Raw genomic sequence first — 12,477 nt, forward strand, 5'->3', positions numbered from 1 at the left:
TGAGACTGTGAATAGAAATTAAAATAAAAATTGTATTTTTTATATGTGTTATTCACAAATTGCCAATCCTAGAACGTATGACAATCAATCCAAAACATGGGATAATTGTCACATTTTTGCAGCTTTAAAATTAAATAACTTATTCATACAATGATGAATTCAAGAGTAATATTTTTTTTAATATCTAAAGGATGTAAAATCATGCATCCACTTTTTTCTAAAAATCATTAATTAAAAATTGTGACAACCGGCCTTAATTTGTATCCTTCATTTTTGTTGTCGCAATATCTAGGATTAACGGAAATATTCGTCGAGCGCACAGAAATTGAGTTTTAAAAATTTTCAAAAACAAAAAGGAAATACCAAGCTCCAAAAGACGCTGTTGTAAATATAAAAATTGCATTGACATTGATCATTGACTAATGAAAACGATTGAGTAATTAATATCGAGATTTCTTCGCCACAATACTTATTATCTAATAGGATAGCGATCATATAACTTTTTCCTTAAGATGGAAAAGTGAAAAATATTTGTTCTTTTATAACAAAAATTTCGCTTTTCTCATTTCCGCTTAAGAAAAAAAATTAATAATTAGTACTCAGATATTCCCGTAACTCAAATGTGTCGTAAATATTAGAATATAAAAAGGGAAAATAATAGACAAATAAAAATAATATCCCTAGAGAATAAAATTACGTGCACGAAACCCTCTCGGTTCAAGCACCGCAAGTCTTTTCTAATTCCACGCAAAGAAAGAATGAATACAAAAAAATCTATGTTTAGCGGAACTTTTTAAACCCGTCTGTTCGAGCAGAATTGCACGCTGCATCGTCACGCCATCGTAACTTCAATCTCAGCTTCAAGATAAATATCAATTATTCATTCGTTGCGCTCGCTCGCCGATATTTCAGCTGGCTAAAGTTCGCCAGCAAATTTGTGGAGGACGCTTTTCGCAGCGGGAATAATTAATTATTTCACAAATAATCACAGAGCACAGACACGCTACTTCGTGTCCACGCTCGAGACTTGCGCAGGTGCAAATTCTATAGTCTCTCACGAATTCTATAGACGATCTACCGATGCTCGCGGGGTTCCGACTTGCGATTTCCAAGCAAAAGACGGACGCGATCTCATCGCGATTCGATTGAGTTGACACTGCTGAGACCTTGTGTCTATTCTATTCGTCAGTCCATCATTCAGTTACTTCCGGTTAAGAATGGTATCGGACAATTCGTTCGCGAGTGTCATCCGCGTGAACATCGCGCTGCTGAGACTCTCCGGAGTGGTGTCCTACGAAAACGGGAGTATCCATCAATCGAGCTCGCAAAACATCCTTAGAGCTATCGCGTACGGTTGTCTGTTCGTATACGCGGGTCTGTACACGTACGAATTCTTGTTGCATACAGTCTACCTCGACACCTGGATGGAGTCATTCGCGATGATACTCTCCCTCGTGGGTGGACAAGCGCGGTTTACGATTCTCCTCTTATTTCGAAGTAGGTTTCAGCGATTATTGGCAATCTGCGAGGAACTCTGGACGACGTTGAACGCGACTGAGAAAAAGCACGTCCGCGATTACGTGAAAACGACGAGACATCTGACTTACTACTATCTATTTAGTTGCGCTTTCACGATCTTCTTCTACGCCTTGGCGAATCTTTTCATGGGACAGTACGATGACGCGTTAAACGCGACGATAAGGACCCTGCCGTATATCTGTCCGGTGGAAGTTCATCGGTCACCCTATTACGAAATAATGTATATCGCGCAATTATGCAGCATGATACACGTCGGTCTCACTTGCGCCGGTACGGATACGGTTGGACCGGTGCTTGTCCTGACCATTTGCGGTCACTTCAAAGTCCTTAATACGCGAATTTTGCATCTAAACGATCCTAACCGAGTACGAGTTTCAAAAGGATCATGTTCAACTTCCATGGAATCGCTTGAAATAATGCGTGAAAAAAACGACACGAAAAATCACGTGAAATCTAATCTTGAAGCCTGCGTATACTATCATCAAACGATGTTTGAGTAAGTAACGATAAAGATGTTTCTTGTTTAAAAAAATTAATAGCGATTGACTTATTGAATTTTTCGAGTCTTTTAACAACGATTAACAAAAGATTTCTTGCTTGCTAAAGTGATTCAATTAATCGACAAATATTTATCGACGTTATTTAAATAGACTTTGCAAAGAAGTCGAGAACCTGACCACCGGCATCTTTTTGACGCAACTGCTCGGCAGTACGTACAATGTTTCTCTCGTGGGATTTAAATTAGCGGGGGTAAGACTTTAAGTTATCTTTTTATTTATGTATAATATTATTAATTTATCTTGCAATTTTGAGTCATCATTTATCCAAGACAAACTCAAGTTTTTATCAATCTTTTTTTCATTTTGTCTAAAAAAATAACAATAATTTTCAGCTTTTCAGAATCTGAAATGATAAGATTTTAATTGTATAAAACAATTTAAATATATGGTAAATGAATTGGTTTGCCATTCTATAATATATAAACATTTTAACTATTACCAGTTATGTGTCAATATTACAGGATGATCCTGATAAATTTAAATATGCAACACAACTGTTTATTGCAGTGATTCAATTGTTTTTAAGTAACTGGGCGGCGAACGTTCTCGTCATCGAGGTATATAATTAAATATACTAATTAGCTTTCAATAACTTTAAAATATATAGAAGAAGATTCGATAAAAACAAAAAGGAAATATGATATAAATGAATGAAATAATTGATCTTACAGAATAGTTTCTAGAATAAGGAATATTTCGATCTTCATTCTCAAAAATAAAATTGTAAAGTATTTTTAAGGAACTTGAAAAAAAATTTAAGATTTATAATAAAATCTATCTTTGCTATGTCATTTTTCATTAGAAACAAGTATAAGAAATATAAAGGATACATAATACAAACATGTGTCAAAACTTGAGAATGTGCATTTTCATATCTTTTCACGGATATAGAAAAGGTGCTTAAAGCATACATCTAATTCTCTCAATGCTCTTGCAATGCGTAACATCTTTTTACATTTTATTAGTTTCTTACTTGTATTTATCTTACAATAGCGTTATTGGATTGTTTCAGAGCCAAGATATAGCGAGAGCGATGTACTTGACGCCATGGTATCGTTTCCCGTATCAATTAAAAAGATCTGTAAATATTATTATAATGAGATCTCAGAAACCAGCGCAATTAACAGCCGGCCACATCATATCGTTATCCTTGCAAACATTCGCATCCGTATGTATTTTTGTTACATGCAAAGAATAACATGCCTTATTTGACACTGTCTTAGGTTTATTTGATTCAACATATAATTTTTTCATATTAATATTTTATTTAAAAACTTTTTTCTACACTGAAAGAAAAGATTGACTGCAGCAAATTAGATGGTAAAATATGGCATAACATTTTTAAATGGCTGCAGCGGCCAATCTTTTCTTTCAGTGCAGCATTCGATAACTTTGTCTGTTAATGTATACGCAATAAAATATTTTGCTGTTTCAGCTAGAATTGTAGCTAGTAGTAATTTGTATCTGATAGAAAGTTATGTATCATACACAGTTTATAGCAGAAATCGGAATTCTATCTTTGTCATCTATACGATTAGATGCAATATCCAATATTGCAGTACTTGCTGGAAATTTATCTATTTTAATATTATTTATTTTTCATACTTGGATAATTTTCGCTATAACTGCAAGATCACTTTTTGGAATGTAAGATCTTTTTCCTATAAATTTGTTATCTTGTATTTTTTACAGCTTTTTAGTCGTATTTATCTAAACAATATGATCGTATAATAAATTGGAATAAATTTATAGCAGGGTCAAGTCAATTATTTCGCAAACGACAAGACGTTATGTTTTAGATGGTATCATCTGCGGCGTCCTTTTTCACCATGATTCGCAGTATGAATTGACAACTTTATCAATAGAAGACAATTAAATATGTATTAAACAGAACTTGTGCAATTGTTAATGTTTACGATTATTACAACGTTAACGTTAATATGTGGATCGAGTATAAAAAAGTTAATGTATCTGTTATGTACATAATGTATCTGTTAATAAATCTTAATATTTCATTTTTATCGCAAGTCTCCCTTCGTAGTGTTTGTGACAGTGATTGTTTGTGGACCAAGTAAGACGGAAATGAATACATTAAGATCTGATTACTATTGATACACTTTTCTTCACACACACACACACACATTAGCATTTACTAATTCCTATATTTAAGTATGCCGCAATTAGAGGAAAATAAGACACGGTGAAAGCAGATGGAGGACTCGTTAGACACGACGGGCTTTTTCGCAGATTAGCTTTGAACTCTATACGGTCTGTTCTATCCACAACGTTGACAACTTCGGAAGATTTAGCTGCGGAGACACTCCACAGCTCTGCTGCGATTGCTTAAAGTAACGAGGCAGGCGTTAACCTCCGCAGAACTAATCCGAGGAAAATGTCGGAGAGAGAAAGGCTTTCGATGTAACTCTTGGCTTAAGCTAAGCATCGATCATTTTCTTTTTCCGTTGCGGAGAACTGCACCCTCAGTTCGCACGTGTCGAGAGTTACCGTGCCGCATCACGAGAAATACGGTTAACAGAGTGCTGTCCATCTCCCGTGAAAAAAATCGAAGAAAGGGTCCGTGTGAGATATGCGTGAATTACAAAATCAAGTCCGTAGACGATGGAAAACAATTTCTTTCGAGGCTTCTAAAAGAAGTCTCAAAATAATGAAAGAGAAGGTAAAGAAACGGTGAAGCTCTACGTCTGCGAAAAATAAGGATAAGCGAACAAATTATACTGCATTCATTTACGCAGATGTATCGAGGATAGACGATGTGAACGTGAAAAAAAATCAGAAAGGCAAATCGCTAAAGACGTTAAGCCAAAAAATCAATGAAATCTGCTTTTACGTTGCTCTACGTTTGAATATGTATGTATGTATTGAGCGTGATTAAATGCGACAGTAAAAAGATATCCTCAGCGATGAAGTTTGCGGACTGGGAAGAAGAGTTGGACGTGATAGTCGATAGCGAGGGCAATAGAATTTCTTCAGTATTACTGTACTAACGAGCAAGCCTAGCAACTTCTCGCAGAAACGTGGCTTCTTTACTTTTCGGCTAATAAACGCCGCTTTGCCGCGGGACGAGACTTGCGTCTTTCGCAAGAGAAACCATATTTACGCAATAAGAATAAGGTTCAACGAATCACGAGAGAATGGAACATATATATACATATATATATATATATATATATATATATATATATTTGCATAAGAAAGAAAGATCCAGACAAAAAAATTTTAATTTAATTTTCTTCGTGTTTACATTGATGTTCAGATTTCATTGAATTTTTACGTTTCTATTTTACATATTATTCTATCGCGATACTGTAAGATTGTATTGCGGTATTGTAAAATCGGAAATGCGTTATATATAATATTAATATAAAAATAATTAAGCATTACGGTCGTTTATTATTGAAAATATGGATTTGTCAAAGTGATCGTTTACGGAATTTATGAAAATTTGAGATGGAAAAGATGGGATAAGAGCTTTCGAGGAAGTGGACACTGTGGACAGCGCATGGATTGAATTTAAGGAAACGAAGAAACGGGGGGAAAAAGAGAAACGATGGGAAATGATGCGGTAGATAAACGACAAGCTCGTAGATTCGCCGTAGGATATCGTGTGAGCTTATTGCCTTTCATGAGGACGGCAAGAGTGTTTCCAAGACCGATGGTCAATTCCGGATTTCATCCAATTCTTTTTCGTAAAGTACGCTGCCCGAACGCGAATTATAAATAAAGATAAAAAACACGGAGGCATAAGTGTAACCAACCGAACTCTAAAAACCGGATGGTTTTTTAATTCTTACCCGACATACAGCAGAGAGTACAAAGTATAGCATGTCGATCTCGTAGAGTCTCACATATACTAGCAACATTCGTTTAAAATCGCCTAAATCACAGATCTTGTTTGAGAACAAGATTTCGAAAGAAGAAAAATATTTAAAAATCTTATTCTCTTCAGTATTTAATATTTAGGGACTAGTTTCCAAACATTGTTCCTATATGAAGAAAAATATTTGGTTGAATTAACTGAAATTCTGATGAAAAATAAACGATCCAGAATTCTGAATCTACTAGAATTCTATTTAGAACTCTTCTCTACTTCAGATAAATAACATTCAGAATTTCCTTAGACAAATCTATTAGAATTCTAGTAGATTTAACCAGAAATCTAATAGACTTAACCAGAATTTTGAATTGTTCATTTTCCAGAATTCCGGTTATTCAATTAATATTTTTTCTTTATACCTTACTCATTCATATCTTCCTCACACGCTTTCTTACTATAATTGCTTATTGCTCTACTTCCTATCTCTCTATCCTTTCTACCCTTTCTATCCTTATTATTGCTTTTCTATCTTTTATCTATGTCTTAAATATACTACCACAATCGATAAATGTTTCAGTCATACACTAGGAAAAAAAATCTAGTGCCCTTAGCGAAACTATTTAGTTGAGGCATTTTTAGCAGCAATTAAATAATTTGTTTATGTAACAAAAAATTTAGTTGCTTTTGCAAAATAATTTCTTCGCTTTGTGGATAACAAAAATACTTGTTTATATCAACTAAACAATTTAGTTTATGTAAAATTACAATTTTATTCCGTACATTTTAACAAAAATTTCTGTTCAATACATTTAAATTAAATTTTTTTTATTAGAATAAAATTTTGATTCATATAGAAACATTTTTCCTAGTGTAGTATCCAATATGTCACCTTCTTTTACTATTTATTTTATCCTATCCTAATTACATCACCTATTATCATGTTTCCCTTCCCTGAACGAAAAATGTTATTCACGCCGAGTAATCCGACGATTAAAGTCTCAATTCGCCGCAACATCCTCGCTGCAGCGCATGAGGAGCGCGCCCTTTCGAAGTCTTTCGTATCTCCTTCGAGGAAGTACACCCCTTGGAAAAAACCGGAGACCGCTTACGTTTCGCGCGAATTGAATTAACTTTACGAGACTGCGTTTCCCGGAACGTTCGCTGCCGTATTAATTATAGTGGTGCAGGGTTGAGAGCAGCATCTGCGGGTGACGGCGTCGTCTCGTACGAGAAGGTGGCGGGCAAGAGATAGGGCAAGAGGGATAAGAGGAGATAGAGAGAGAGAGAGAGAGAGAGAGAGAGAGAGAGAGAGAGAGAGAGAGAGAGAAAGAGACGTTCCGGAAGGAAAGCCCAGAACCCCTCGATGCCGTGGCGAACAATAAAGAAATTCCACGATTTTCAGCGGAATGATAGACCGACCGCGAGAGTGCGCGTTGTCATCTTCGCATACCACCGTTAGTTCGTTCGTTCGTTCGTTCGTTCGTTCGTTCGTTCGTTCGTTCAATGTTGAACGAAGCGCGGGTTCTTCGAGTTAATGAAATCCATCGACGCCATGCTACGGCGAATCGACATCATCTCGCGCGTGGGAAGCTATTCGCTATCGTCTGAAAAATTAAAAATTGCGACCCGACGCGCGCTTGTCCATCTTTCTTTCTCTCCCTCTCTCTATCGAGAGCAAATCGAATTCGCTTTTCATCGAAATTCGACTTTTCTCCGTAGAGATTAAAAATCGCGCAATATGAAATCAACTGTCGATCGACAAGATGTTGATTTTCTGCCAAACGTACTCATAGAAGCGTGCAATTCGAAGGGAACCTATCCGCTGGTTAAAATATTTATAGTTCGCTTGATTACTTTATGATATGTTATCTTACTTTTAAGTGCTTATAATAATCTCTGAAATAATTTTGTTAGACTCAATAATTATATAATTTGTTATCTCAATAATTATATAGGACGTTAAACTGGTTGGTAGAATGGCAAAATATTTTGCAGCATTGCTTATCATGCTTGAGATTTCTACAAAATTGTTTTGATGATCCAACAAAATTATTTTTAGATCTGTATGTAGCTAAATTTTTAGCTAAATTAAAATTAAGCAAAATCGTTTCTTCAATTATATATAAGCTATTTTTATTAAAATCAATCTGATTTCATAATCAAAAGAAATAGAAATTTACCGCAGGAGCCAATTTATTCCATAATCTAAAATACATAAATTTTATCGAAAACTTTCAAAGCTCAACCATATTATCTCATTGATGTGCTTAGTTTCGTTCGAGGGGATGTGACGGATGTGAGGGGATGTGAAGACTAATGATTTTATGGAATGACGTGATTGAACTCATTGAACGGTTAAAGCTTCTCGTGAATTAGCACGTGCTGTGAGATCGATTGCCAGTTGCCACGAGCAACGTCATTCGATAGGCAAACTATCTCGAAAAAATCGTAGCGGGCAGAAGTGACATGAATCAAACGGGCCCTGCCTCCTTTTAACGTAACCATGCTTTTTATGTGAAAACATCTCGAGGAGTACAACGACAATGTTCCTTGCGAGATGCAGCATACATAGGTTAAATCCCTATACTTTCTTATAATTTACTTCATCTCTTCTCTACGCGACGTTTGACATGAGACTCGACGAATCTATGTGTTTGCTGCAACGCAAAATGGCGAATCGGATTCGAGACACAGATAGAAGCTAGCTGGGTTCCTCAAAATGGACGGAACTTTCGAACGGATGAAACCACCCCGCAGCCGCTGCCTCGTCTCGAAGATTAAATTCGCGACAAGACTGCGTCAATTTTCGTGGCGAAGACGTCGAGCGAGAGGCCGGGTTCGGATCGTAACTCGCGACGTCCCCGTACATTTGCAGGTAGTGTCGACTCATTGAATTCTATTCATCGAGTACCCGGGTTGCGCATCATTCAATTACACGTTTTCTCTCAATCCCCCGCTCCCTATACACTGAGGAGGAGATGAAACTTTTGCAAAACATCTCCATTTCCGTACAATGCATTATTTGGCACCTATTGTGTTCGATGACGCTCACGCATTTGCTGTGCCACTTGTCGAAAATTATGGATAATTTGATGCTTTATTAAAGTATAAGATAATTTAAAAGATACACTGAAAGAAAAGATTGGCTGAATATGTTATAGCATTTTTAATTAGTTGCGGCAGCCAATTAAAAATGTTATGCCATATTTTACCATCTAATTTGCTGTAGCAGTCAATTTTTTCTTTCAGTGTATAGAAACAAGGTATCAGAAAATGGGGAAATTAATTCCTAACTTGCAAAGTTCAAAGATCTATAATTAAGTTCTTTTAACCCGTTTACTTTTGTAAACATATGCGCTGAAAATTTTGTACCTTGTAATGTCACGCTAATATTAAAAAATTAGTAAAACGCTAATATAATCTTTTATCCTGTTATATAGATGTCATCGGATGACAGCCGATTCTAGGATTCAATCACAAGATTTATTCAAGCCGAGGAAAAGATGTGAACTATAGCTTGATTATTTATTTACACGTACTATTCAAAAAGTAATAAAACTGTAAATTGACAGAATAACGTAAGTTACAAGTAAGGAACATCGTCGTTTACTCCTCGTCATCGTTCGTTCTTTGTGAAATTGGATCTTTGTAAAAATGGAGCTGTACTAAAAATAAGCTGTAGAAAGCCCAAATCAAGAGTTGATTATCAAGATTATCAAGTCAATAAACCCCAAAATGGAACAAAAACCTCCTAGGGGGCTTTAATTGTTTCTTATTCACAAATATTAATCTTTTTTTGATATTATAAATCATACAATGTACTTTACAATAAATGCACGTTTCAATAAGATTCCAAACAGATCCACGGAAATATATATTTAAAAAAATATCACCTGCGATTTCGATTTTGCCGAGTAATGTTATAAAAAATATTTATATACGTGCGAGTATAACGATAATCTAAATTATCCTCAATTTAAACGCTAAAATTATTAATTGAGATAATTAGCGAAGAGATCGCTGACGAAGTTGACCCTAGGCAATATTAATTCGATCTACTTGGATGCTCTCGTTATTTCAATGATATAATCTCCTATCTCCAGATTTTCTTACTTCATTAATCACCCACCATCCATCCCTATGTAAAACTTTACGGCTAAAACTGATTAGCGATGATTCCTTTAGCAACAAGTTGCACCTCGTGTGTTTTCCTCAGGAGTTTCCTAAAATCAACAAGTGAATTCACTTCCTGCCTGGAATTTCTATATTGCTTTCGCGTTCGACTCCACAGGTGGCAAACTGGCAACGAGAACGACTTTCTGGGAAGTCCACCGCGCGAAGGGGGTTGGCTCGTTTATTTACCTGTCTCTTAACAAACGTAACGCACTCACGCGCAGTGGAAGAATTTCCATCTCGCGTTTCTTCGTTGACCAATGTTCAGTTGACCCGCGAATGTCGAAAATAGATGGCGATGACGCGCGAATATATCGGCGCTATCTTTGTTTCTGGAATGCGATAAGAGCCGTTTTAATAAAGAGCCGAAGGGGCGTTGACGACTCATATAGAGAATTCTTCGCGATCTTTGCATTCCTTTGTAGCCTCGAAGTAAATTCCGCACGGATCGCGCCATTCCCAGGCGGCTGAAGTCGGAGAATCTTGATTACATTCGTGTGTTACGCGTTAAGACGAAAATTATAAATCGATTCACCTCTTATTCCTTTTTACTGTTTTCCAAAAAAGATCTACACTATATTCGACAATGTGATAAGAGCGTAGAAATTTATTCTATTATATAAATAGAAATGTATTTGTATTTAGATACAAAATTACGAGACAATTCTCAATTTCAACAAATCCCAATTCGTTCTATTTAACTAAATTATAAAAAGAAGCTTATTTTATTTATTATTATTTATTTTATTTGATAATCGCGCAGAATCATAAATTGATTACTGATGATAAAGAATATCTGTACTGACGTGGAATAAGAAAATATAAATAAATAGCTACAGATAGATACCGTCGATTCTGTTAAAGATTGACAGATTTGAGAAGGGGTGGATCGTCAGGGAATGGATGATACAGAGACAATATGGGGGCGTCAACAATCGCCTCGGTGGAGGGAGACGAATGACCAGAGTAATGTCGAAATAGGCCACGCGAAAGAGGAACTCATCGGCTGTAAGGTGGGGAGGAACGAGAGAAATAGAAGTAACGAACGAAAATGAGAGGAACGAGCGAATAAATTTAGTTATTATTTTAGAAATGGGATAAAAAGGGGAAAGAGAAGGGAAAGAGAAGAGAACAAAAAGAAATTAGCATGCGTGTCATGTAAGGGTGTGTGTCAACGTTTTGTATGCGCATGTGTGTGTGTGTGTGTGTGTGTATGTGTGTGCAATGAAGAGAGAGAAATGTATAGTCAAAAGGCAGGAGGCGGAAGCAGAACTGAAAGAGAAAGAGATGGCGAACAGGTGGGAGGGCGAGAGGGCGCGAAGTGCGAAGGGGTGGAAAACGGGGAACCCAATGACCATGCGCTCTGCCGGCGGCTGGGGGCTTCTGGATCTTTTCGAGGATCAAGAAGAGGACGTCGAAGAAGCACGGGAGACGCAGACGGTGGTGGGCAGAGAGAGCGACGGCTCCAGGCCGGCACGAGCGAGGTGAGATGCGCCCTTATCGCCCTTATCGCTCTCAATCGTCCGTGCAATATCTGTCGGAGTGCCCCGACACTCCTCGCCAGCCGGGTCGCGGCCTCGACGGCTAGCAACGATAGCGGCGATACAGGACCGGAGAACGCTCGCTCCGGCCGAACCGACCGATCTCAGTGAGTATCCCCTTCATAAATGTCATTTTTAACGAATAAACTTTGTGTGGAAAATGTGTGTATAGAAAAACTAGTACATAAAAATAAGATTTATTAATAAATCGAGTAGATCCGTTAATATACTCACAATCAGTGATTCGTATGTCGCTAAGAAGAGACGCACTAATACGTGGACAGTTGAATAAGTTAGTGACTTTTTAAGAGGAGACCATATTGAAAAATAAGTCGAATTTTGGTTTAAAAGAAAAAAAATGTGAAAAAAAATTACTGATTAAACTGTTCACATATATAATTTCACTCATTTTTTTTTACATACACTATTAAATTTATAACTGTTAAATTTATGTCAAATTATACCTAATTCGAGTTATTTTTAATTATTTCTATAGATTGGTATCGCGTCTATTCAATATATTGTCAATTTGACTAAAACAATGAAATTAAACAATTCAATTCAAGAAAATGTATATTAAATTTGATTCGAATTTAATTTATTGTTTACTAAATGCATACGTCCATATTAATATGGACGATGTTTATTCTAAAACTAATCACAGAATGGATTAATTTACATTTTAATGAAAATTAAAAATAATGAAATATCATCCAACTCAAGAGATTGAGTTACCATTGTTCCTTTGATATCTAATAGTGTATATTTAAAAATAGTGTATAATTAAAAATAACGAAATATTATCCAACTCAAGATATTGGGTTACCAT

At 36.1% G+C, this 12,477-nt stretch overlaps 2 protein-coding genes across 2 annotated transcripts in view; both read left to right on the plus strand.

Annotated features, from left to right (window-relative positions):
• The first annotated feature begins 1,217 nt into the window (after positions 1-1,217).
• On the plus strand, positions 1,218-3,949 carry LOC108757076 (odorant receptor 49b-like). Its single transcript, XM_018501397.1, has 5 exons — positions 1,218-2,035; positions 2,190-2,289; positions 2,561-2,656; positions 3,112-3,267; positions 3,899-3,949. The coding sequence occupies exons 1-5, from the start codon at positions 1,218-1,220 to the stop codon at positions 3,947-3,949; spliced, it is 1,221 nt and encodes a 406-aa protein (XP_018356899.1).
• A 7,580-nt stretch (positions 3,950-11,529) lies between these two features.
• The window catches only part of LOC108757088 (synaptic vesicular amine transporter), a 20,293-nt gene continuing 19,345 nt past the window's right edge, over positions 11,530-12,477 (plus strand). The window contains exon 1 of the mRNA XM_018501417.1: positions 11,530-11,755. The gene's annotated coding sequence lies outside the window, so the exon portion shown is untranslated. The remainder of the gene's footprint in view (positions 11,756-12,477) is intronic.

This window comes from Trachymyrmex septentrionalis, unplaced genomic scaffold (assembly GCF_001594115.1).
Source record: "Trachymyrmex septentrionalis isolate Tsep2-gDNA-1 unplaced genomic scaffold, Tsep1.0 scaffold132, whole genome shotgun sequence".
NCBI classification, from domain to species: domain Eukaryota; kingdom Metazoa; phylum Arthropoda; class Insecta; order Hymenoptera; family Formicidae; genus Trachymyrmex; species Trachymyrmex septentrionalis.